General features: G+C 33.2%; 6 protein-coding genes across 10 annotated transcripts in view; 1 reads left to right on the top strand and 5 right to left on the bottom strand.

Moving 5' to 3' along the window:
• LOC109335747 (protein NIM1-INTERACTING 1) lies at nucleotides 983–1839 on the bottom strand. Its single transcript, XM_019571913.1, has one exon. The coding sequence runs from the start codon at nucleotides 1322–1324 to the stop codon at nucleotides 986–988; it is 339 nt and encodes a 112-aa protein (XP_019427458.1). The 5' UTR covers nucleotides 1325–1839; the 3' UTR covers nucleotides 983–985.
• Nucleotides 4942–7756, top strand: LOC109335201 (pyrrolidone-carboxylate peptidase-like). Its single transcript, XM_019571314.1, has 5 exons — nucleotides 4942–5044; nucleotides 5576–5915; nucleotides 6644–6748; nucleotides 6862–6909; nucleotides 7289–7756. Exons 2-5 carry the CDS (start codon nucleotides 5637–5639, stop codon nucleotides 7526–7528), a joined length of 672 nt encoding a protein of 223 aa, XP_019426859.1. The 5' UTR covers nucleotides 4942–5044; nucleotides 5576–5636; the 3' UTR covers nucleotides 7529–7756.
• On the bottom strand, nucleotides 9772–12687 carry LOC109336260 (polygalacturonase At1g48100-like). The gene is made up of 6 exons (XM_019572753.1): nucleotides 11646–12687; nucleotides 11393–11560; nucleotides 11268–11312; nucleotides 10963–11170; nucleotides 10783–10864; nucleotides 9772–10435 (listed from the first exon to the last, which is right to left on the bottom strand). The coding sequence occupies exons 1-6, from the start codon at nucleotides 12012–12014 to the stop codon at nucleotides 9931–9933; spliced, it is 1377 nt and encodes a 458-aa protein (XP_019428298.1). The 5' UTR covers nucleotides 12015–12687; the 3' UTR covers nucleotides 9772–9930.
• On the bottom strand, nucleotides 12798–14612 carry LOC109336262 (zinc finger CCCH domain-containing protein 3). 2 transcript variants are annotated; one of them, XM_019572757.1, is made up of 3 exons: nucleotides 14385–14612; nucleotides 14219–14300; nucleotides 12798–14066 (listed from the first exon to the last, which is right to left on the bottom strand). In XM_019572757.1, the coding sequence occupies exons 1-3, from the start codon at nucleotides 14562–14564 to the stop codon at nucleotides 13948–13950; spliced, it is 381 nt and encodes a 126-aa protein (XP_019428302.1). In that variant the 5' UTR covers nucleotides 14565–14612; the 3' UTR covers nucleotides 12798–13947. The 2 variants fall into 2 exon arrangements, with proteins under 2 accessions (XP_019428302.1, XP_019428303.1); XM_019572758.1 differs by having other exon boundaries at nucleotides 13487–14057; nucleotides 14385–14611.
• Nucleotides 15623–19881, bottom strand: LOC109336261 (shaggy-related protein kinase alpha-like). 3 transcript variants are annotated; one of them, XM_019572754.1, is made up of 13 exons: nucleotides 19744–19881; nucleotides 19063–19247; nucleotides 18841–18933; nucleotides 18323–18382; nucleotides 17982–18254; nucleotides 17836–17910; nucleotides 17587–17643; nucleotides 17338–17478; nucleotides 17211–17261; nucleotides 16587–16682; nucleotides 16381–16464; nucleotides 16126–16228; nucleotides 15623–16020 (listed from the first exon to the last, which is right to left on the bottom strand). In XM_019572754.1, the coding sequence occupies exons 2-13, from the start codon at nucleotides 19177–19179 to the stop codon at nucleotides 15938–15940; spliced, it is 1233 nt and encodes a 410-aa protein (XP_019428299.1). In that variant the 5' UTR covers nucleotides 19180–19247; nucleotides 19744–19881; the 3' UTR covers nucleotides 15623–15937. The 3 variants fall into 3 exon arrangements, with proteins under 3 accessions (XP_019428299.1, XP_019428301.1, XP_019428300.1); XM_019572756.1 differs by having other exon boundaries at nucleotides 19063–19249; nucleotides 19752–19881; XM_019572755.1 differs by lacking the exon at nucleotides 19744–19881 and adding an exon at nucleotides 19560–19579.
• Nucleotides 23501–26884, bottom strand: part of LOC109336707 (protein transport protein Sec24-like At3g07100) — a 7338-nt gene continuing 3954 nt past the window's right edge. The window contains exons 7-13 of one of the 2 annotated variants that reach the window (XM_019573462.1): nucleotides 26613–26762; nucleotides 26329–26485; nucleotides 25785–25912; nucleotides 25376–25698; nucleotides 25108–25284; nucleotides 24309–24543; nucleotides 23501–23759 (exon numbers count right to left, since the gene is read on the bottom strand). In XM_019573462.1, the coding sequence (XP_019429007.1) occupies nucleotides 24316–24543; nucleotides 25108–25284; nucleotides 25376–25698; nucleotides 25785–25912; nucleotides 26329–26485; nucleotides 26613–26762 (1163 nt within the window). In that variant the 3' untranslated portion in view covers nucleotides 23501–23759; nucleotides 24309–24315. The remainder of the gene's footprint in view (nucleotides 23760–24308; nucleotides 24544–25107; nucleotides 25285–25375; nucleotides 25699–25784; nucleotides 25913–26328; nucleotides 26486–26612; nucleotides 26763–26884) is intronic. The other variant, XM_019573461.1, reaches the window with a different exon arrangement.

Genomic DNA, 26884 nt, shown 5'->3' with positions numbered 1-26884 from the left:
TAAAACTCAACTAGAGTTTCGTCTAATTCTTTACCGAAATTGCCCAGAAATTCATTTGCGAATATATAATTAATAAAAATATTAATAAAATCTTATAATTCGAAATCGTAAAATTCGCGGTGTTACAGGGTGTGAAGAATTTTCTCCACAATTTTTTGATCTGTGATTGTCTCACCAGAGGCCTTCATTTGATTAGTGATGACAATCACTCTATTGAAGAATTCTGCTACCTTCTCATTCACTTCCATCTGCATCAATTCATATTGACGCCTTAAGGTTTGCAATCTCACCTTCTTCAATTGGTCTGCACCCTTATTGCAAGCTTCAAGAATCTGCCATGCTTCTTTTGCTGTCCTTGCAGAGGCTATCTTCTCAAAGTTTGCATTGTCAACACATTGATGCAAAAAGAACATAGCCTTGTTGTCTTTCTTCTGATTTTCTCTATGCACTGCCCTCAAAGCATCTGTAGCACCTTCTGCAAGTGCAGGGTATCCTTCTTCAACCACCTCACGCACCTTTTGATATGCAAAGATCACCTTCATTTGGATATGCCATTTGTTCCAATTCTTGCCGTCGAGGATGGGGAGATTTGCAGGGAAACTTCCATTTGTTGGTCCCATGATGAAATCAGCTCTAGATACCAGTTTGTTAGAGAAGAATGAAGAAGAAAGGAAGAGAGGGATGAGTAGAATGAATGTGCTTCTTTGTATATTGAGTGAATGAAAATCAAAACACCAAACTTACTATATATAGCAAGCTTTCCAACTAACTGACTTTCCTGACATGGAAACTTCTGTAACTAGATTACCTAACTTTTGAATTACACTGATTTTAACATGTTTACCACTTTTGGCAATGGCAAAGAGCTATACCTCAGCCACCATCTCCAATTAAATTTTCTAGCCACGAGAAAATAATATATATCACAAAAGTATATAATATATTTGCAAAAGATTTAGTAGGAGAATACCATTACTCTTTCTTATTAGAGAGAAAGTGTTAGGTCTAAATTATCACTTGCTTTCTCTTTATTTTCATTTTCAGCTTCTGCTTCCGGTAGTTCTTTCTCCATCTCCTTTTCTTTCTCTGAAGAACCTCCTGGTGGATGTGAAATATTGATCCTTGCCAATTCTTGATCATCAATGAAATCTTCTGCTATAAAAGTTGGGTTCCAAACACCCTTTGCCTTCTCTTCTTCTTTCCTCTTAGAAAGGCGATCTCGTACATCTTTTGTGCTTTTTACCAGGGCAAAGAACATCTCCATCTGCTTCTCTTCACTTTCTTCTTCATTCTCTATTTTCCTCTTCCTTCTTTCTGCCTCCATACTTTCTTTACTTTCACTCACTTCACTTGCTTTGTGTGTGTATATATATAATATAAATGGAGATAAAAGCTAGGAGCTATAGGTTGCTCATTTTAGCAACGTAAAGAAGATTAGAAATTAGCAGTTGGAGAACAACAGAAGAAAGTGAAAGTGAATGGAAAAGAGTTAATAGAAGTGGAACCAATTGCACAATAGAACTATTGAACAATTTGAGAACCAAATTATATTTGTAGTACCTGTTATATAATCAACAAACTAAATGAACTCTGGGAACTGCTTTCTCAATTCAATTATACCATAATTCTGTCGGTTGACTCAGAAAGAGAGGTACTGCGTGAATTTATTTACTAACCAAGATGAATGGATTGACAAGAATGGCCATGAAGCTGAAAGAAATTGGGCAAGGATTGAGTTCATGAAAGCAAGGGTACCTTGGTAAGTTGGAGAATAATAAAGATTGTGGGTAAGCATATTTTACATTTTTCGTCATCCCATGATGTAATATCTTCCAAATGTGACAGCATCCACTTAAAATACCATATTGATATAAGTATGATTTATTATTTTTGAAAAGATGAATACACTAATTGCCTAAGATATTATAAGAGTTTTTATATTGATAATGTCTCATATACCATTCATCCTCAATTATTATTGACTTTTTAAAAAAAGTAAATTAAATGAAGAAGAATAATGTATTGATTGTGTATAAATCTTTATATTATTGGCGCATATATATATACTTTTCTTATTTTCATATTCTTTATACAACAATAACTAATCTCTCAAAAGAAAAAGAATGTATGCATTAACAATATATGAGTTTTATATACTATTATTATATTATTTATCATTCAGATATAATCATCTCTTATAAAAGTATTACAAATGACATGCATTATTTAATTTCCACTCCACTTAGTTGTACTTTTTATATGGTTGCTTTAAGAGTTATGACAAATTATGGGGTATTCTATGGCGAGATTGATTCACTCAAAGGAATACTTTAGGTAGGCCATCATGGAGATGGAGATAGACCCCATAATAAATAATTATTATCCGGGAAAGTTAAAGCCCTGATTTCAATTATATGTGCCTCAACTACTTAACAGGAATATCATATTGACAGGGAGATAACATGTCCCTCTCTTCATCATATGAACAGATTTTCTTTTATTCTTAACCAATCACGTGCTTAAAGAAAATATTCATTTAACGCTGTGCAACTTTGATTTTAGTGAAATGAAAGGAACAACTTTTCCCCCCTCAGATTTATTTATTTCCTCGGAAGATAATCGGATCATTTAAGTCTTGGTGCTTAAATAGTCTTTTGGTGAGTAATTTTGACTTGTCTGAAGAGTTAATTCAGGCAATAAAACTTCAGAACATAAAGTTTGAGTGAGGATGTTCAAACCTCAAAAGTATTCCTTAGAAATCACGTGTTCCCAACGGTATCTAATTTTCTTTAAAATAATGTATATTTGCCTATAGAAAGTAAGTAAGCGAGCTTTAGAACTACATGTAGGTAGCATGATATTGACAGACCATATGATACTTCTGTTTTACAATCAAGGTTGTTAGAGTTTATAAAGAAATTAAAGGATGAGAAAATTTAATCATACTATTCTCTTAAGTTGTATACTACCCTCTCTATTTGTTTATGCATTGTAAAATACACGCCTTTAAAGAAATATAATGATTCGGTTTGATTTATATATGAATAATTAAGTTTTTCCTAATGTCTTTGTGTTTATGGCATCATTACTTTTTGTCATTATTCACGTGAATCAAGAAAGTATTAAATAAGAATGAACATGAATAATATTAATTAATTAACTATTAAACTTCCAAATGTGACATATAAATGAGAACAAAAAAATTCTTCAAAATTAATAGATAAATAGAATTTAATGTAGTATATTAATATATAAAAAAGTCCACTCATTTATAGAGTTACAAGACAAAGTTGAAACTCCAAGAAACAGTCTACTAATTTATAGAAAATAGATTTTGTTTCTCCTACTGTTTTTAATAACAAAAATGTAATTTTATTATAATCAAATAAATAAATACATCATTAAAAAATTATATTTTTCTTTATTTTTTTTTTAAGCATTTGACTCATCATTAATAACTTAACTCAATTTAATTTATAGTGTTTGGCCCTTGCCACTCTCAATTGGAAATGGGGTGTCAAGTATAGGATTGTTCGGTATCCAAGCTGAGTGGCACAGACGGTGGTTCTTGAGGTGGGTCTCCATGGCTGCGGTGGTTGTGGTGCAGTAAGGACACATTGAACACCAGATGAATGCGTGAAGAGGGTTGTAACTCTAGTTTATAAGCTAAGAGCCCTGTAAAATAGACATGCTAATTTATGAGACAACAACCATTCATTGGAATAATTTGATGTAAACTAAAAGCTCTATTCATTGTGTCAATGAGAGGCATCTATGGATGTGAAGGAAGCATTTCTATTGCCCTAGTGAAAGGCTCATAATCAGCGAGCTAAAGTTGTGATACATCCAATTCAACCAGTTTAGTGCAACATTTTTCGTGTAAGATGTCATCATGCCCAAACGTTGTTCACCAACATTAATCCATCCAAACGCATAAAAGATAAATTCAGCAACAAAGCCTTCTAGTCAATTAGCTTAGTGTATTTCGTTTGGGCCTACTAGTATGCTTGTCCAAAGCTTCTTCAATGTCCCTTTCTATCTCGGGTAGTTCTGAATGGGCTAAAAAGGGCTACTGTGTGATGATTCTGAAAGATGTATAAAGCACTCAATTAGGGCAATACTTTTGCTGCTCTATTTATTTTTTCTATTTCAATGGGGGTGAAGATGCTTTCTTGTAGTTGAAAATGTATCAAAAGCAAAAACAAAATCAAAATCGTGTAGTGTGATATTTTTATCCTTATATAATATTAAGATGACATTTTTACTTTTACAAGAAAGAATAAAAAAATAAAAACAATAACCATCTAGAAATGAGTCATTATCTTATTTTTGGCATTGTTTATATAATATTCATTTAATGAGTAATTAGATTAATTTTTTTGGTACTACCAAAAGTATCAAATACTTTTTGAGTAAATAACTATCTCTTTCGAGTTCATGGTTACCTTCTAATAATTGTCGCTCTTAGAAATCAAACTTTTGACATTACACCACTAAATCAACACTTTATTGGTAGATAGTTAATTGAGATATAATAATCTTCATCATTTATATATAATACCTAAATTAATTTGTACACAATAATCAAAATACACCTTTTTGAGAGTAACTATGCTTAATAATAATAAAAATTATATGATTTGGTGAAAAATGACCAGTAAAAAAAATGTGTTAGGAAAAGAGATTTATGGCTAAAAATAATATTTCACATCATTGAAAATATGTGATATCAATTAAAAAATTAAATATTTATAACTTATTTAATTTTTACTTTATTATCGTTATTACAAGACATTGAGATAAAATTTGGAAGAACAAAACATTTTTTTTTGTTAGTATATTATAAACAAAAACCAAAGTACCAACAATTATACAGGATGTATAGTTTGTTGTTTGAAAGTGACCCCACGCACCATCCTCTATTCTTTTCTATTTCTTATACTCTTTGCCTTCTTCCTCTCTTAAATCTAATCTAATTAATCAACTTTGAGTAGATAAGACTAAGTCATCACCTTTGAAAGCTTGAAGATTGTTCTTATTCCTCGTAAGCAAAAACTCTCCCTTCCTTAATTGAGTTCATTTCCTTATTCCTTAATTCTCATAACACATGTTTAATCAGTTAATCTTAATTATGTTGTTTTCTGTTTCAAGCTAATATTTTTGTCTTTTATCATTTTAGTTGTGTAATCATCAGGGTCTCACGTTTTTAAGTTTAAGGTTGACTTTTTTGGGGTATACTATAATTCAGCCATAATTAACCCGTGTTCTCTGCTACCTCAGAGACTATGTTTTCTCTTTGAAAAGCCATTAGGCGTGTATGTTCTTTGTGTCACTCTTAAAATCATAGATTTCATTTTCATGTAAAGCCTTAAAATTTGGTGCACTATTGTTATAGTACTTTATGGTTTATGCAACTCAACAAAGTAATTGTATTTACCATTTGGGTTGAGTTAATGTTTAAGTCATGGTTTATTCAGTAGAGATGATTTAGGACTATGATGTATATGATCCACCTTGTAGAAAAAGAGTTCAGTTTTTGTGTACCTAACTGAAATTTGCTCATAATTTAATGCAGGTATTTAGAAGGAAATTTTTCGGCAGAGACCTAAATTTTAGGGCTTTACAATCATAGCCAAATGGGGTTTGAATATCCTCCAGCAGCAGCAGCAGTAACAACAGTTCATGTAACAGGTTTCAAGAAATTCCATGGAGTTTCGGAGAATCCATCAGAGACTATTGTCAATAACTTGAAGGTGTATATGAATAAGAAAGGTTTACCCAAGGGTTTAGTTATTGGAAGCTGCGACGTACTTGAGACTGCTGGTCAAGGAGCACTTGTTCCCCTGTACCAGACATTGCAATCTTCCATCAGTGCCAAGGAATCCGAATTTTCAAGTTCCAACAAAATTATCTGGGTGAGTTGTGCATAAATTTGAAGTTCTCATTACTGTAACCAGATCAAGAGTTATACCTATATTAATTTTGCGGGGACTCGGCAACAATTAAAGTTATAAATCAAAATTGTAATATAATCTAACATGGCTGGCTGCTCAATCCAATACTATTCGCTCATTTTCCTTGTGTGCCTGCCTATATTAATTGCAGTTTGCAGTAAATGCAGACTAACTTAATACTGTCTAAGCAATCTTGAGTGTTGATCATAGAATAGATAGTGTGTACTTTGTGTAATTAGTAGTCTAGTACTCTATCAAAGTCATCACATTAAAAGCATATGTAGTAGTGTATTGATATTAAACCGGCTGGATCTATATTCAGATATGATCATATAATTGATGATTTAACTGTGATTAAAGATGATTGGAATCTGAACTGGAATTTCTTTCAAAAAATTAGTATAGAACTAAAAAGGAACTCCTATTGGACTTTCTTTCTTAGTACATAAAACGTAATGCTAAGGCTGAAGTGCTGCCTAAAGATAACAGTGATTCTGTGAAAGGTCTAGGGTCTTAAAGATCATGTCTTAGGCATCATAACCTAGATAAAGAATGTGAGAATGTGCCCTGATTATTGGGGCTTTTTACTTGGCTTGATTCAGCAATATTGAATCTGTAATCATTTGATTATATTTTTTTCTACATCCGTGCATCTTACGTTATGGTTGTTTCTGATCGTGCTTACTCAGCTGCATTTTGGGGTTAACAGTGGCGCAACAAGGTTTGCTATAGAGCGTCAAGCTGTCAATGAGGCTACTTTTCTTTGCCCTGATGAAATGGGATGGAAGCCTCAGGTTAGATTGTAAATCTGAGTGCATTATAAATTTGCTTTCATCAAACCTTTTATTTACACTTAATCTCTATGGACCTTGTTCTCATTCATTGAAATTCAATTTTCATATTACAGAAAGTCCCAATTGTTTCTTCAGATGGTGCAATTTCAGGAATACGTGAGGTAAATTGGACCACTGATATTTCTGTCACTTAAATTTCTAAACTGATGTATATAGAAGATCATTTACTCTAGGATTTGGTATTCAGTCTTTATACAGTATTGTTTTGTTTTCATATATAAGATCATTTACTTTGTGTCCATGCAATTATTTTAAGGTGCCCTTCATTTTGTCAAATCTTATAAGTGAGGAAGTTTAGTGGAATTGTTTGTTTAATACGTCTATGCCTCTTCATAGAGGCATATATAGGTACAAAGTTATCGGTGTGCGTAGACAACATGAAGCAAGTGATTTCAAAATTGATGTATGATGTTTTTAGGTACAATGACTTATTTCCCATGTTTATCTGTCATATGATTTTGTCTTATGTCCTTTGTGCAGTCTACCCTTCCTGCGGAGGAGATAACCAAGGCCTTAGCAAAGAAAGGTTATGATGTAGTGACTTCCAATGACGCAGGCAGGTTCGTATGCAATTATGTTTACTATCATTCCCTTCGATTTTCCGAGGAGAACAGCACCAAATCCCTTTTTGTGCATGTGCCGCTCTTCTTCACAATTGATGAAGAAACTCAAATGCAATTTGCTGCTTCTTTGTTAGAGATACTTGCTTCTCTATGTTAGCACAATGAAGGTCTTATACTTGTTCCGGTGTTGCCATATATGCTTATAAATGTGGATGAGTGTACCTTTACTGAAATGTCATAATAATAAGTTGTTGGTTTGAAATGGAAATGTTTCCAAGAAAATGGTATATGTAGCAGAGGCCTTTGCTTACACAAGTAAACGTTTCTGATTGAATGTTGACATCTTCTGTGTTACCTTCTGAATAAATTTTCATTTTCATCATTATTTTTCATTCTAATTTGCTTCCGGGTGAAGCGTATCCAATATGAATTTAAGGCTTAGTTGTTATTGTTATTGTTGTTGTTTCCGGATGAAGTGTATCCAATATGAATGTTCAAGTAAAACTGATAGAAAAGTGTTAGTCCAGTTGGATGCTCAATAAATCAATGAAGCTATTTACATGTCTGATAAAACCACTTACAATTGAGTGTTATTATTCATATCACTAACTACTTCTTTGCCCTTTGGAAGTTCTTGTGCAAGTTGACCATGACAATATGTTGAGCTTTAGAAATTTTGTACTGGAAAATGGTATTAAAAACTTTGATTTCCAATACAGAGGGATAGAAAATAACCATTTAGGAGACCTTTTAACAAATTTCACCCTTAACAAAAAGTGGGAGAGAAAAAACATTAGCTCATAAAAGATTGAGAAATAAATCCGTGACATTGTTTTTGGAATTATGTGAAAAGTGTAATTTATTATATACACAATTTTGTAATTGGATGATACAAGAGAATTGGCCTTTGATTATATTTTTTAGAACAAACTTTACTTGACAATGACTTCAATCCTTTATAAGAAAAGAATGTACTATTGAATAAACTAATATTCAGAATAACGTTGCTAATTGATGTTACCTATTATATTGTTATCCATCCAATCACTATGTGTGAAGAAAATAACTTAAGTCATCTCTTTTTTATATTCCAACTTATGATCTTTTATTGTAATTCTAATAGTGGCAACTCTCACGCATAGGCTGTTAAAAAATATCAATCAATTAGAGGAACAACCAACTGAAAGATGTGATTGAACATAGTTATATATATATATATATATAAATATAAGAGATCTATTTACACCCAATTTAAGTTATATCAATTACACTCAATCTCAACCGTTCATTTTCTTAAATCCAACAGATCATAGAGGTGAGTGAAATAAATGATGAGAGATAAAAAGAGAAATCTTAGATAGTTTTTATGTTTTACTCATTTGAACCGTTGGATTTAAGAAAATAAATGAGATTGAATTATTGTTTCTAACACATTTCCAATTAAACTTTACATGCCAATAAAATTATTAATTTGTCTTGATTTAAAGAAATTGTTATTAGATTACAGTATCATCCTTATTTAATCTTGCTCATTACTTGATAGAACAAAAATGGATATAGTGAAAGCTTGTAATACGAGCAAATGAGTAAAATAATAATAAATCTTGCATAGAAAATATAAAGTATCTTATAAAAATATCATCAAACCCTTCTAGACAATGATTTATAATAAGGAATAGAGTGAGTATTAAGTTTAAAGCAATTATTTATGGATTTATCATAAAGCAATGATAGTTGCCCAAAGTTTGTGTGCTTAAAATGCGGTAAGTAATAACCAATTTATTTAACCATTTTTTTGGGTACATTTATTTGACCATTAGAGGTGGTTTGAGTAATTGAATAATCATTTATCAAACACATTTAAACAATATCTATACTTGAATCACACTCATCTCTATTACTCGAGAGATAAATTATTAATTTTACACTTAATTTTAAGAAGAGAAATGTTATATCATTATATTTTAATGAGATGAAAATGTCACATCATATTATCTATTTCCTTTACTTTTGATGTATTTTTCTCTCCATTAATAGAAACGATCCCCATCCCTTATATTTTATTCTTACATAAATGCTATCTAATGGGAACTGTGCTTGTACAAAAGTTACAACATAAAATTTCAACCCATTAGAAGATCTTATGACCATGCACAGAGGGCAAAAACGGTGACAAGCTTTCCAAAATGGCACTTCCCTTGATTTTCATGCAATGCTATTCAACTTTTTTACAATTTTCTTATATTTATATATAATGGACAAATTTAAAAACAACAGGTCACAGATTGATAGTTTAAATTCCCAGCTAATTTCAGATTAAGTGGTTAAATTAGTTTCAAAAGTTACTTAAATATTTGTCCTTAATATAAACATAATGTTCAATTTGTACAAGAAAAAAGACATGCCCCTAATAGTTGATAATTGAGAATATGTACAATGATTTCATTTTTTTCTTTATAATTTCAGACATTGCCATAGCTAGCTACTAGTGTCTGGTGAAAATAGTCATATTTTTTCAGATACAAGATAACAAAATATCTTATGCCTAACCATTTTTGACTAATCCCTAACAACATCATCATCTTGAGGCAACATTGGTGGATTTCCATCAAGAAAGCATAAAACTGGTGGAATTGTGAGTGTGTGCATAGTTCCATAAGCATTCCAGCAAAATGGGGTGGCTAAAATGTAGCCTTGTGCAGGAAGCAGTTCTACTTCTGATAGAGTGAGGTTTGTGCATGGAACAGAATCACTGCAAGCGAAACGCATCGGGCGGCTTCTGACATCGTAAGTTCCTTTTATGTTAGAGTATGTAACATGGGAAACTGAAACTGCAGTGCTTTGGTTGATGCAGTTTTTGGATAGACAATAGTATTGGTCTATGACGATAGGGTTACGGACTATGTCCATGTGAATGTTACTGAAGGTTACCTTAGAAACTGATCCTTCTCCACCCTGCCATGTTTTAATCCGAACTCCGTTATCTGAGTGCTTGATAACTGAGTCACTCACTGTTATGTTTGAAACACAAGCTCGCGAATTGTGACTCCCAAGGCTACCAATGCTGCGAAAACAAAACCAGGTTATCATTAAACTTAAGCCCATGGCAACTCAGGCACTAACTAACTTGGAGGCACGGATACAAAAACATAATAGGATATGTAAAATTGTAGAATGATTAAAAGATATATAGACGAAAAGTATCAAAAAGCATTGAAGTACATGTCAGATACTAGTACAACAACCAATTTAAAGTATCAGTACTAGTACTACTAAACTGACAAGTTTGAGAAAATTATGCATAAACTAGACACTATAATCAAAAGACTTCAGTCTCATAAAGTATTATTTTATTTTATTAGCTTTAGTTTAGACTTGTAAGTTGTAAACCCCTCCAGCACAAAAAATTACCTTATTCCATGACTTGGACCGCAAGTTATATTCCTTATGTTCACATTGTAACAGCCAGCTCCGATGGACACGCAGTCATCGCCTGCATAAAAGGGCTAGGAACAATGAAATTGATAAAGAGGGGTATAACAGCTTGTTGGTTGGGTTTATAGATAGGAAACATAGAATTCATAGAATTACCATTGGAAATGACTGAATTATAAATATTGACATTATTTGTGTTTTCAATGTGAATTCCATCAGTGTTGGGACTCAGAGCAGGTGATTTTATGATAAGCCTATCTATAAGGACATTCTGACAATTATCAAATCGGAAATGGAATTGAGCACTGTTCTTGATTTTAAGCCCTTGGACTGTCAAATTGGAGCTCATAAAGAACCTGATGGCCTGCATATAGGAGATTCATGACATGTTTTCAATTTACTTGCAAAGATGAAATTTTCCAAACACAACTTAACAACATTGATCTATTACAGCAACTTACCACTGGGCTATCACATGGACCAGGCAGTGTTGTTCCATTATTTCCCTGTTCGATTCAATAATTAACAATAGAAAATCAGAAGAGTGATGTCAAATGGGTATAAAACAAAAGGAAAAATGTTTTACTTTGTGAGGTTTACAAGGGAGATTCCACCATTTCTCTCCTCTGCCATCAATAAGACCATTTCCCTGCATTGACATCCCATTGATCCTGTAGAAAACCAGCCACTGTCTCTTGCTACTATTCCTAGGCCACGAATCAGGTCCATCTGGCGGCACAATAGTACCACCAACCTTTTGTCATCCAAGAAAAATTAGGAAGAGAATGTAACCAAGGTTATTGCTAAGAAGGTAAGTATGGGGGAATTCTTTGCTTTACCTTAAAAGTTAGGCCAGATTTACAAGGTCCTGTAAATATAGTAGACTGTATCATGAATATATAACCATTTGGAACTAGAAGAGTTCCTGATTCTTCAGCTTGGCATGCTGTGTCCCAAGCCAACTTAAATGCTTGTGTGTCATCACATACACCATCCCCAACAGCACCAAAAGATTTTACATTGAAAAAAGGTGCATTGACACTTGGACTTAGAGCTTCAGGTGAAGGAGAAGGTGGTAATGAAATGAGGGATATTGGAAGCAATTGCTTCTCATGTGTATGTTTATCAAGTCTTGCATGAACTTGGAGAAAACACAGAAATGTGATGAAGATTAAGCAAATACGGATGAGACTCAACATAAATATCATGTTTAGTTATACACTTAATTTTCTTGCTAGCTATAAATTGAAGCAAATGGAGTGGCATATACTTGGGTATTTATAGACTATAGTATAATACTAGGTGATCATAACTTGTTAAGCATGCAAACTAAACTAACACTTTGTTTGGAATTTCAGAGAACTTGACTCATATTTGACACTAGGTCTCTATCCTCGGTTAGGCATAGTAGTCTTATAGAGTGGCAATGCACTCAGGCTGCTGGAAGTAGAAAATGGTTTAAGCAGTAAATTATGAACACCTTGATCACTAGTGCAACTTGCAAGAGTCCAGAAGTGGTGATAGCAGAGAATATTGCAGAATCGTTTTGCATTGATGACACTTTTATACTAGCCTAGGCCTTGGAAAGCTTAGTGGAAGCCACTTTTTTTTATGGACCTGACATTATAATAATGGCACAAAACCTACCTATTCCATTTAAGGAATAAAGAGTGGCACTCTGATGCTAGCGTGTTCAGTCCACGAGTGAGGAAATTATGTGAAAAAATAAATGGAATTCCCAAAGGGATGATTTGTACTTTGATGTTCTTCCTTTTAACTTTACTAACTCATTAATGGTTTGCCTAAGTATATACTATTCAGTTTGGATAATTTATTGGAAACTGAAATCTAAATTTCCTATTGGTATGATTACACATCCATTTTATTCCAAGGCACCTTTTCAATTTGCTCATGATGAAAAAGAAAACTTCAAAATGTGATACAGAAGGTTAAATGCACTGATGGAGACATATTTAACTTGCAATCTTGTCATTTGACCTTAGTTTAGACAGGCAACAAAAAAGGGGATATAATTGTTTCAAGTTTGTGGCCTATAAAATTCAATGTTATATGATCTTGTTATTAAAAGAAAAGCTTAAAAAGTTATGTGAAATGGCTATGAAGCCTTATTCATATAATTGTTTCATATCATAATCTCAATTTCTCACTAAAGCCTCTGTGTACTAGCTTTCTTACCTAAATATACTAATCTATATACTTTAACATAAGATTTTCTCCTCTTACTAGCTGAACAAGTTGTTGAACGTTGAAGTTTTACCATACTGTTTTACCTTCTCTATATTATTATCAATATGGAACCTGATTTCTGACAGTGAAAATGTCTACCTTTCATAGTTAAGAACTAGAAACACATGATTCCAATGCTAAGATGTAAATGTCTATCTCTTTCATTTTGGAAGTCAACTCACATGATAACTCAGTTATGAGATTCTTATACCTTAACTTCATCAACCGAGGACTGGTCAACCCAGTACTGGACCAATTATTCACTGTAACATGAAAACTCACTCTGCTGACCAAGACCAAACTACCAATAACCACTTTGTTAGTAAAGTTCTCGTTTTTGGCTGCTTCTTCTAACAACATTTGGTGCCCACTATGGTTATCTTATCTAAATTAGTGTTAACTATATTTTCAGGCTTTTGAAGCTGACAATGTTGTGGAGTGAAACTTGGTAGGTAATAATGCTTATAAACGAAGGGGAAGTAAGTGCCTTGAACTTGAAGTGGTGTACCAAAGCAAACTCACAAGTCAATGATCATTAGTATTACAAATGGTTTATATATCTGTAAAATAAGTTTGTACCTTACTGAAACATCATACTCAGACTTCAGAACAGGGGCAAAATTTATCCTGTAAACCATATACTAGAATATACTTGGCATTAAAATGGACATAAATGTTGACCATATCAAGCTCCAACTAAGACATAGATAAGGCAAGTCTAAAATGAGGGGAAACTATTTACAATCTCAAATACATATCCCTACTTTTTTATCAATCAATCAACATAAAAACTAACCAGCCATATTTTTAAATTTGAATTTTATGAAATTATAAGGGTCTAAAGTGCAAATAGCAAACTCTTGCACATAATGTTGAGCATGGTTTTTTACAAATCTAACCCCAGTCAATAAAGGGGAGTGATGGATATCCAGCCTCAGGTGGAGGGTACAGCGATGGAGGTAGATTGCCCCATGACACTCCCATTCTATCTCGCACCACACTCCCTGTCCCTCCTGCACATCAACCAATTTAACACCATAAACAAATAACGAAATTTTACACAATCACTGCATCATCCATATTCATATGCATAAACTATTTTCTCGATAAATAAATAAACAACATTACAACAGAGGGTGAATAAGTAAATAATAAAGTTCAAGACCTTGTTGTTGGACTTGTGAGGTAATTGTATTGTTGGGATTGGGGTGAGTGTATCTACAAGAATCTCCATAGCTACAAAATCCCTAAAATTGAAGAAACATGACAGATGGATCAATGTTCAAATGAAATGAATGAGGAAGAAAAGGGTTTGAATAATAATAGGGTACCGTGTTGAGGAAATGAATGCAGATGGGAGCATTTGAAAGAGGCTGTTGAATATTGAAGGAATCGTACCAACGTGCTTTGGCTTGTTGGTGCATAATACCACGAGCATGTCGTTTACGATCAGAGGGAGTGTCTTGGAATTGCTTATCGCAATAATCGCAGTAATATTTTTTCGGTGCCATTCTTGCTCATACTCTTTTCTTCCTTCTCATACTGCCCCAAACCTATTTGTTTAAATAAACTAAAACATAATTTAAAATTAAAAATAATACTTTTGTTGTTGTATGGGTTGGGTTGAGAAGGGAGATGAAACTTATACATAAAATAACAATTCAAAAATCATAAAACCCTGATCAAATTTAATTTTTTTATACTATCAAAACCTTTTGGATAAGGAACTAGTCGGATTCGTGGTTAGTGTCGCTTCTAGGAATCGAAACTTTGACTTTGAAAATCCAACAGGACCTCACATTACTCGACCAAGTCAGTATGTTTGTACAAAATTCAGTCTGAAAAATAAAAGCGAGGAAAATGGGTGGACGAAGAAATATTTTTCCTCGTTTGGTTGCAAGGTGAAAAAGGAAGTAAAAAAAATCTAAGTAGGGTCACACACCAAACTTGCTTCCACCCATATGATGATATGAAGTAAGGTGGAGGGAATGATTGTGTTTGGAGAAAATTTTGATTTAAAATAGATGATGTAAGATACTAAGATCACACATTTCGTTTTGTCAATTTGTGTTTTCTCTCTCTCACTTTCTATGCAATAAAACAAGAGTAGAGTATTATTTTTTTCATTCTATCTCGTATCAAATAACTACAAAAATTATTTCATTTACAATTCTTTTATTTTTCTCCCTTTTCTTTCTAAAGTCTCATTGAGTAAAAGAAATATTTATATTTGGCTACAGCCTACTATGGTAAAAAGAAAATTATGTAAATTGAGAGCTTTTTAGTTATATAATACAACATGTATCGCTTGTTTGTATTAGTCACGTTATCTCTAGGGAAGCCAAAAATTTGGAACAAGAACCATAGTCAATGAAAAGTAATTTTATGACTAAATCAGAATTCACTAAACTTACAAGAAAACCTATTTAATATCTCTAGATAAAACAGTCATAAACAAGACAATCAGTTAGCATGACTTAGTCCCATGTTTCGCCAGCCATTACCGACACAAAGGAGAAGAAAATAATCATATGCAGACAGATACGGCCATTGCAGCATCCAACCATCATGCTAAGAATAAACTAAATTACCCAACAACCCATCATTGTCTCAACAAATACAAATACAAATACTTATACACCATCTAAATAATTGCAGATATTTGTCTTCTATTGGATGTTACAATCTTCTGTGACAAAGGAAACATGGATATTCTAAATACCCATTGAAGGTTGGGTTAACTTTAGTACCATTTATCTCTAAAATCTGATTTTACAGGGCAACCAAATACAACAAAGATAAGAACAAATGTCATGATCATAAATAAAAGAAACAGGTAGCGGCATTCATATGGAAACAACTCTTGTAGTAACACATTTCACATTCACAAGCCGAGAAATGGGCATTGCTTCCTTGCATGCTCTGGAACCAATTTCACCAAAATCTCAACTGGGACACCCTTCAGTTCTGGTATACAGACAGCAGTAACATCCATAAAGTCAGCGAGAACCATTGAGGACAACGAAAGACCAGAGTCACGTAAACAGATAGCTTATAACAAAATTAACGTACCATGAGATTTGAAATTAAATAACGGTGGAAGGAATCGGCCATTTGGCAAGCGAGAATTTGAGTCACGGAGCTCATCAAAGAAGGGATGGATCAAGGCATCTAACTGCATTTAATAAAGTAAATAACACAAATTATATATAACCTTGGAGGATGAGAAACAATCATCGAATAATAAGATCAGAAACCAATAAAACTGCAAACAGAGGCGAGCATTATACTAAAAAATGTAGAAGGTTTGCTAAGTCATATACTCACAGCTGAGCATCGCAGGTTAGGGGAGTACTGTAGTAGTCTTGATACCAAATCAACAGCTTCAGGCGGCATGCGCTTATGGAAGATCTAGTGGAAGAGAATCAAGAAATGTATAGCCTGTTAGTGTAGCATGCTCAATATGGAGTTAATAAATGTCAGTTACTGAGCTGCAGAATAACACATGAAATGCCATTAGATTTCTTTGATACCTTGTGCCATGGATGTGCTTTAATCTGAGGGAATTTAAATTCTGTATAGTTAGGGTTCATGCATTTAATCTCTTCCCTTGTTGGAGTTCCCAGAACCTATTAAAAAGAAGCAAAGAAGTTGATCATTTACATGTCAAGGATAATGACAGTTGCAAAAGTGCAAGGTCACCCATCCCAACTTATCAAATCACTAAAGTAATCCAATTCAGTGTTAAAAGGCTAAAGCAAAATACAATGTCAACAATTCAACATGTATCAAATATTGTTACAAATGAGTTGATTGAATAGCCAGGTATATCAATGAAAATGAGCGCGCCAGTGCACGAGGCTCCTACCTAGTGGAGTCTAGGGAAGGTAACAGCTCTACCCTAACGAGCGAAGAGTTTTTTTTCCAGTATTTGAACACATAGCCTCTAGGTCACAAGGCAAACAACCTTACCATTGCGCCTGAGGCTCAAAAGCCTCTAATATCGGTATATCAACAATAACAACGACCAAGCCTTTATCCCACTAGGTGAGGTCGGCTATCCAGGAATATCAATCTCCGGAAATAAAAAAGGATGCAATAGAAATAACAAAAACAAACGCAATACTAATGAAAGATTTTACGAAGTCATAGATTACCTTTATGATCTCAACAAGCTGATCAACTCCACTTTCACCAGGGAACAATGGCTGGAAAATGCAAATACTAACTTCAGTTAAATATACTAAATCATAATTAAAAGAACTCGCATCAACACCCACCAACCTGTCCAAGCAGAAGTTCAGCTAAAACACAACCAACAGACCAGACATCAATAGCTGTAGTATATTCAGTTGCTCCAAAGATTAGCTCAGGTGCTCTGTAGTATCTGGAGCATATGTATGATATATTTGGCTCGCCTTTTACCTTTCAGGTCAGACCAAGTGAGCAAAATTAACTCATCTAATCCAGGATGGTTGAAGAGGAATGATTAAAGGATGAAACAAGAGAAACTCACACACGTATATAACATACCAAGACTTTTGCACTTCCAAAGTCACATAATTTAACTTGGTGGGTATGTGGATTGACCTGCATGGAAATTGGAAAGTCATCCAGTTAGAATTTTTCAACCGAACAGTTTGGACCCCAAAGTTTGAATCAGCTTTTCCTATTTTTCAGTCACTCACTCAAAACTCCAAAGTCCAAACCCAACCATAATTTAAAGCATGAGAACCAAAGCCAAAAAAGAGAAAAATTACTGATGAGAAGGAAATAACATACCAATAGATTTTGAGGCTTGATATCCCGATGGCAGACTCCAATACAACAATGGATGTAAGATAATGCCCTAAATATCTGCAATATGTCAAAATAATTGTTACAACCTCAACAAGATGAAAGGTAAATACAAGGATAACATGACATACCTGGTATGTATAGAGTTTCACATATATCAGTGGCATTCTTTGGTTCAACTTGTTGTAATGTTTGATGACACGGTGAACTGTTTCAGGAACATACTCAAGTACCAGATTAAGGTATAGTTCATCCTTTTCTGTGGTTGAAAAGAAACAATGCTTCAAAGAGACAACATTCGGGTGGTCAAGAAGACGCATTGTTTGAAGCTCTCGGTTCTTGTATCTCTTGTCTTGAAGAACCTTTTTGATAGCTACGGTCTCACCAGTTTCCAAGCATTTAGCCTACAATCATACAAACTATCAGTAATCAGAATCATATCTCTTCCAATTGACTGGATATAAATTCTCACCTGGAAGACAACTCCAAATGATCCATGCCCTACAACACGCTCTGCCATATAGCTTATAGTCTGAAATATTAAGAAAGATATACAATAATTTAAAAGTAATAAAAAACTTGACAGAACATCACACCATATGGTTAAAGAGAATATGCATATCAGAACAAAACCACAGTATGGTATCACCCTATCTGATAATGTCTCATAGAGCTTCATCAATGAGTAACCAATTGGCGAGGATACTTCAACACAGCACAAACACAACGAACATGGCACATAGTTATGTTATCCTTAATCACTGTAAAAATATTCAATTCAACAGGTAGTTGCTCAAATCTTGAAAGAGGGAGGGGGTATTGACTTCAGGGACAAATTTCAAATTTCAACATTCAAAATCACAGCAGCCACATACAAGTGGAGGGAAAAACATTTACACACAACCAAGCACATGATGTAGGTACAGCAAGTGAGTACTTATTTCAAACTGCATATATGATATAGTAGAAAAACAAAGGGAGAAGGTATACCTGCTTTGGCTGACCATTTCTACCCCCAATGGTAGTCACGATGATATGTCCAGCCTCCGTTCCATTACCGTCAACAACTGTGGCTTCCATTTCCTACAACATGAAGTAAACTATGAGTAACTAGACCTCAAATTTAACACCAAAGACACAAAAAATCAAAATAACAGAACAAAACTGTGAATCTGAAGAATTAAGAGGGTGGATGGTGTTACTGTTACATACTCTATCATCCCTAATTTTCATGTCATTCATCTCTTCTGGTAATTTATCAACACCTGCAGCAGCATGACCACTTACTTCTCTCAAATCTGATGTTGGTGCTACACCAACTGATGCCATTTTTTTCCACAAGACTTCCTCAATGAAAATTACTTCCTCTTTTAACTGCTCAAAAACTACTCATTTACCTGCCGGTTTCAACAATTCCATCAAAATCAAGAAAGGGAGAAAAAAAACTAACTTTCTTTAAATAAGCACTAGTCACAAGTAAAATCTGGAGTTAAAAGACACGGAAACTCAAACCCAAATGGACTGTTGCATCCTTTACACGCAGAAAACAAAGTAGAAGAAAACATAAGCAATAAATAAAAGCAAAACGTAAATACTGATTTTGGGAAGATTAAATAAAAATGGTACACCAGAAATCCAACGGAAAACTCACCGTTAAAATCAGTAACTCCCAACAGAAAAAGAAAAGGGAAGGGAAAAAAAAACAAAACCTGAAAAAAAATCCCTAAAAACATTAAACTATAGATCCTCAAAATCGAACACGCAACAACCCAATCCAAACATACAGTTAGAAACATGTAAAAAAACAAACAAAACATCAGTTACATCGAAGAGAATAAAATTCACGAGGTAAAAAAAACAAACAAGGCAAAAAAGGAGATATAGAAAATGTACTCTTGGGTATGGAAAATAATTGTGAAAACGGCGCTTGTAAAGATCAAAGGGTTAGATCCATAGGTTATGGCTTTGGGGTTGTGTGAAGAACAGTTTCTGCTTTTTTGTGTGGTGTACTATAATGCGTTGATGAGAGTGAGAAGAAGAAAACACCCTCATTATTTATTACCTATTTTTTATTTCAAAAATGTCATGTTGTTTTAGTAAATAAAAGGGGAAATGAAAATATGCTTTTCTCTTTACTTTTGACCGTTCAAAGCTCAAAGTTCAAACTTCAAAGTCACATTCTTAAAATGGTACTACTGCTGTATTTATTGAGCAGATCACGACATGTTTTTTTTGGCTCCTTCCATTTTTCTTCTAAAATTGTTTATTCATGACAAAATAAAGCAGTTAATTACACTTTTGCCCGTCATCTTTTATCATTATGCAATTTTACTCCTTTCATTTTTTTGATCAATTTTATCTCTTCAGATATTCAATTTGTGCATTAGTAGTCCATTTCTACATCTTTTGTTCTTTAAGCTACGTAACTTGATTATGTGCTTTAACAATGTCTATATCTATATTTCTATATCTATCTATATTTATACTATATATAAAGGTAAAATATGATATAACTTCCACCATGGTATAATTTTCACTTCCTATTTTGCCCTTCACATTATTTAATTTTAAAAAAAAAAACCATATAATTCTAATTAATCACCACCAACACATTAATTAACCACATCTCTCACCTTAAACTATACATTATCATAAAAACACACAAAAATTATAGTATAAAGTACATTGAATACAACAAATATATTCTAATTATGAAAAAATAAAATATATAAAAACTGAATGTATAATATCATACAATATTGACCGGCAGGCACGAAGTGCCTGTACACACTAGTCTAGTTATATATAAAGTTAAAACTTGAAATAACTTTCCCTCATGGTGTAATTTTCATTTCCTATATTGCCCTTAACATTATTTAATTTTTACAAAAAAATTATATAATTCTAAGCAGCTACCACCAATACATTAATTAACCACATATCTCACCTTAAATTAAACATTATCATAATCATACAAAAAATATAATATAAAGTACACCAAACACAACAAATACATTTAAGTTAAAAAAATGAAATATATAACAGTATCACACAATATTCGTCGGCAGACACGAAGTGTATGATAGAATTAATGTCAAAACTTGTTATGTGATTGACATACTAAAATTTGGTAATAGTTTATACATTCTTTTGTTTATCTTTTTTTATACTCGTGAATTTATTATTGTATTAATTTTATTGTTTTATAGTTAACTGACTTGATCAAAATGTTGGTTTGACCCCGTAAGTTAAGAAGTTAGAGACTAAAACTAATATAAAAAGAGAGACTAAAACTACACAATCCATATTAGAGTTAGTTACTTAAAATCATATGCAATTTTGTTAAATCTAAATCCAAAAGCACAATGGCAACAAACTCTTAGCTCTTATTGGGATTGGATAAAGAAACAATGGTGTATTTTCTTTAGCCACGCTACGACGAAAGAGAATATTTTACTATGTTGGGTTACCTCTTAGGAAATCTTGCATCTAATTGAATGTGCAGCAAAATGATAAATAATATTGGTTTTCCCTCTAATGACTCGTATAAGAGGGCATTATATCTATTTTGATATGTTACCTCATATAGTGTAAGTCACCAAATCGTGTCTTGGTGTTCTTGATCGTTAACCTTGAATCTTGGTTCTTGATCACGAACATCTTAACCTTTCCACGAACCTGAAGCCTTAACGAGCACCGTAACAACAACACTGTTCACATGACCAATAAGATAATAAGTTCGAGGTGTGTCGACAAAAACCTTTTCCTTCTCCACACTGCTAGCGGTGAAGGGGAGAATCAATAATCTTGTTTTCTCTCTCTAGAGAGTGAATATGGATTTCTTGGGACATGGTTCATAACCATATATGTGTTAGTGTGATGGAGTTATGATTCTCTTCATTAATATGGAGTCAAATATTTCAAAAAGTAAAGAGAAATACAACTTGAAATTACACATATATTATTTTGATTACAATGAAATTTTATTTTTGCTATTAAAAATAAGTGAAAAATATGCATTTGTGATATTTAGAAATTAATATATGCACCATGTGATATCTAGAAATTAACATATCAATCTTGTGCATTAAACCATGGATAGTCATTCTCGTGCATCATTCTTGTGAATTTATTTGTACAACTTTTGCACGTACATATGCACCATGTGATATCTAGAAATTAACATATCATTGTATTATATTAGTGTGACATTACAGGTTAAACTAACGTTGCAATAACATTAAATTATATTTTGATTTTATAAATAATGAGTCATATCTTTTTTCCCTGGTATTACCATCACCTTTTAGTTTTTTTTATGTAGTGGAGCTTTATAACATTAGTCAATGTATGACATAACATTTTTTTATTACCATTGTTATCATTTGATCGGTCCTTTGGTCCTAATATCTCAATCACACATATGGTATGGAACATTTCATTTATGTATAGTGTAACTAATAGTTTGTTAATTCTTGAATGGACATGCTAAATAAATCTCATCGATATCCTATATTGACAAACTTAAATATGATCATATCTTTCACAGTCTTACTCAATTAAGTACCCATAAGTATAACACATGCTAATGGATATGAGTGTGATTGGGGAATAACAAATGTACGAAACAAATTTATGAGAATTTGAATCGAAGAAATAATGATATTTGTAATTATTTATGCAAAAGGGTGAAATAGGCTAGTGGAACTAGGTCCTAATTAGTAATGATAAGGACGACGATATAGCTGGCATGTTTGAGTCTTGAACACATATTGGTCAGATTCTGGTAACATATTTGTTGTTTGATGTGGAAGGGGTTAGTGGGAAACTAGATTTCCTGTTTTATTATCTTCAAGGTTGAGTTTAATGTGTAATGCTAATTACAAATAATTATAAAGTTAGGGTGGAGTACATCAACCATGATTCTCTATTCCAAAATTTTATATTTTCATGTTTAAAATCAATTATATCTCATCAAATAATATAAAAAAAAAGTTATTTGGTATTCTTTTAATTTTTCTTTTCAAATATTAACTTTCATTACATTGGAACATGATACAGTAGCATATTTTTCCTAGAAGTTGGATAAGTGCTTTTATTTAGATAGAAATATAGAATCACGTTTAAGCTGTCTATGGAACAAGACAAAATGGGGAGAGAGAATGAAATGATGAATGAGAATCACACCTGTTGAAAAAAAGAAAAAGAGGAGAGAAAACTTCAAGGACCCACTAAAAAACTCTCGGATTTCGTGAGGAAAGAAAAGATAAGTATTTTACAAACCGACAAATTTACTTGTTATTAAAATTGCATTCTTCTCACACTGTTGCTATGTAAGAACACACTGTTGAAGCATCAGCCAGGTGTGGTGTTTATTCTTTTCCAACCTTGTCAAAATGGAATTGAGTATCTGACCTATCAAACAAAATATTGGGATCCGGGTTTACGTTTCACTTTTCTTTATTCTACCACCTCTCACTCATTTAATTAAGGAACTAATTCTTTTATGATGTATATTTATCTCTTCTGATAAGTTTCCCTCATAAGAATTCAATTATTAATTTTTTAGTTATACTTAGTGGACCTTAGACAATAGACTGTTATTTATAGAATTTTAACCCATAATATCCCTAAAATGAATGAATCAAAAAAGGAAAATAACCATAGAAAACGACAAATAATCTTAAATAATGTTTTTATTCTCTATATCAAGACATGAAAATACTTTGAATCTAATCACAAAAGATACAGTTCCTCTAACTGATACATGGCATGAACTAAAAGTAGTCTAAAAAAGCATCCACACTACATGATGAATCCCCAAGCCTGGTTCAATTTATTTCCAAAGTAGAAAGAAATGGTCCTTACTTCAGTTATGATACAGGTAACAAACAAGCCTGAGAAAAACACTGCATAACGTTACAAAGTAGACATGTGATCATGTCCAAATAACTATGTATTTGAAATACTGTCTTATTTCTGAAGAAATTCAATTTCCTAACACTAGAACAGGGGTCAATTTCAATTTTGAAGATATCAGGTGATCCAAATTCCATTGAAAGGTCAAGGCCAACCACTCATATAATCAGACAGACCAAAAGGTCAAGGTTCGATTCATGAGAAAAGCATTTGTTGGGAGAGCAACCATACACTCCGAAAAGGATTAATTCCTTAACAAAAAAGGTGAGAAATACTATTGGTAGTAAAAAAATAGAACCACTCATATAATAGGGATATCATAACAAGATAATCACTGCCTTCCACTGAAACATAAAGAAAGTTTCACATGAACTTCATGAACAATAACTAAAAATATGGTGGCGGGCTCCCATTTAGTGGCTCCCACATGGACAATGGCTATACACATGATATTTACTTTAACAAGCCAACTATGCAATGAGATAGTGTTAATTGATTACCCTTGTATAAATTGCCTGATAAAAGACTACAATCAGTACCTATATATCATGATTGCTGCACTTGTCGGGAAATCTTTGCCATCCAATCAGCATATCCACTATTACCACCCATCTGGTCCTCAACGAGGTTTGCAAGAAGGAATCCTTCTCTGGGTTGTTCACCTTGTCTCACAAGGTGAGACAGCTGGTAATATGCTTGGTCAGTATTTCTGAATTTCACAAGTACCTTCATCAGTTCCTTTGACATTTCGTTATTTTGCTCGTTAAGAGAAACCTGTTAACAGAAACACGGACACCAGAATGGTGCCGGAAGTCATTTAAATAGATGAACAGAGGAAGAAGGCATCGCAAATATATCTACTTTACTACATTTGATCCTAAGATTGATTATACGTTTAGTGATTAAATAGGCATATCGATCAACATTGGTGTAAATCTAAATCAATCTCGCCTCACTGAATAGACTTATTATGAGAGATATTTCACATAAAATCCATCACTGGATAACTTTTTTTTAATCATGAAGCTGAGGCACACATAATTTTACTGTTCTAATATGAGAAAATATCAACAAGTTGATTAAATACTTGTTGCTGTCATTTTGTTTCTAAAATTTGCCAAGTAACACCCACATGTTAATTACTTAGAACTCCTAAGTTGTATAAATGTGCATTGCACACAGCACCATTAAAGAAGCAAAAAGCACCATTAAAGAATTTGAACAAGAAGAGATGGAACATAAAAGTTAAAAGAAGATGGGACAACTTAGTGATAATGACATATAATAAACTCTCATACTCCCCAGCCTCTCTCATTAGTTCTCTTGTATGCACAATACCTTAGATAACTCTGCTGCGAAGTCTGTTCCAAGTAAGTTTTTAGCTATATCAGGTGGAATCACTCTACCAAACCATATAGTGAACCCAAAGCCATCATCATACAGATAAAGGCCCTTAGAATCCAAGCTCTCCCTACTCAAAGGTAATCTTCTATCAATGCTTTTCAAGTCACCAGCCTGAACATAAACGAAAGAAACCAAAATAATTCAAGGAGTTGACGATGTAGCCATTTTATTAGACTTTTCAAAGGCAGTAGTAAATGTATACCCTCAGAAGATGTTCATCAAGTCGAATTAAACTAGGATATAGAAGTTTCAACAGCCTTTTTATTGGTAGAGTCATCATCGTATGTCCAACTGCACATTGCTCATCCAGTGGAACATCTCCATGCCCTACACGGAGAGGTTTTGATCTACAGAGAGCTAATCCATACAAGGGTAGGAACTTCAATGAATCAGGATATATCATTCTGTTTGCCAAGCGATGTTGCACTGCATGCAGATTTCTATATTCTCTGAGGGCTTTCACGATTCTTAGTTGCACACCACCTCGTGCTTCTTCCAGTTTATGGGACAATGCTTTCTCAATTGCTGCAAATATAAAGGAACTGTTCAAGACAAAAGCAACCGTGATCCATATACATGATGTCACTAGAATAGAAGTCATGCTACCCGACCTATCCTACTAAACAAAGATGCAATTGCACCAGTATCAGCCAGGCGATACATCTCTCCCAAGTCTGTAACTACTGGAACTGCTGCTGAGTGTATTCTGATACGCCTTTCTCCGCATGATGCAGTATATCTATTCTGTTGTTAGGATGGAACCATTCTTTCAAAAAAAACACATTCTAATCATTTATACCCAAGAAACACTGAATAGAAAGCATGAAAGATATACACACATAAATGTAAAACAGTGAAGGAATAATAGTAAAAACAAACATGTTAACATGTGTTGAATGTCCTATAAAAAATAAAATGATAAATTAAGGTTAATATTTTTTGGGGTATTATTCCAAGTGAAACACAGAAAGGAGAACCTCTTAATGCAAAATGTGAGGGAGGAGACAAGCTTGATGATTAACATGTATGACTACAGTGTAAGAATGACATTATCTATTTTCAACGATGTAGTATCATAAAACAAATTATCTAAAATTATCAGAAAACTTATGTATGCATTGTAACTCATCTCAAGCATTATGGAAGAAAGGATACAGCAATACAACTTGGAAATACATTGTCTGAGTTGTCAACAATGCTTCATCAAGAGATAACTGCATGGCAAAGGCTTTATCACAATCTACAGCTGGAAGTGCTAACAAATCAGTGGATCTTAGCATATAGTTTCCATGATAAGTTGTCAAACGGACACCTAGAAGCACATGACAATTCTCAGATATTGTATATGTATATATATTAATATATACTTTTTGAATGAGAGAAGAAAAACAAAAGACAAGCAATGTAAAAATTCCCCAAGACATAATGAATGCACAGACCTGTAGCACATCGAATTCGCATTACAGCTTCCCAGGCAGTTTCTCTGGTAAGGTCTCTCCTTAATTCACTTCTGAGTTTCTCCCCATGAATGATTGATTGGAAAGCTGGATAGTAATACACTTGACCAGCGGTATACTTAGCCAGTGTTCCTAGATAGATAGTAAGTTATATGCAGATAGTTCACTTTGTCACCAATAAGATCATTAACATGCAAGAGTATGAGCTACAAAGAACACTTAGACTAAGGGAAGCAAATTTAACAGAATTATGG

The sequence above is a fragment of the Lupinus angustifolius genome, chromosome LG20 (genome assembly GCF_001865875.1).
Source record: "Lupinus angustifolius cultivar Tanjil chromosome LG20, LupAngTanjil_v1.0, whole genome shotgun sequence".
In the NCBI taxonomy this organism is placed as follows: domain Eukaryota; kingdom Viridiplantae; phylum Streptophyta; class Magnoliopsida; order Fabales; family Fabaceae; genus Lupinus; species Lupinus angustifolius.
The sequence above is the reverse complement of the archived record's forward strand: the minus strand, read 5'-3'. Positions and strand labels throughout refer to the sequence as shown.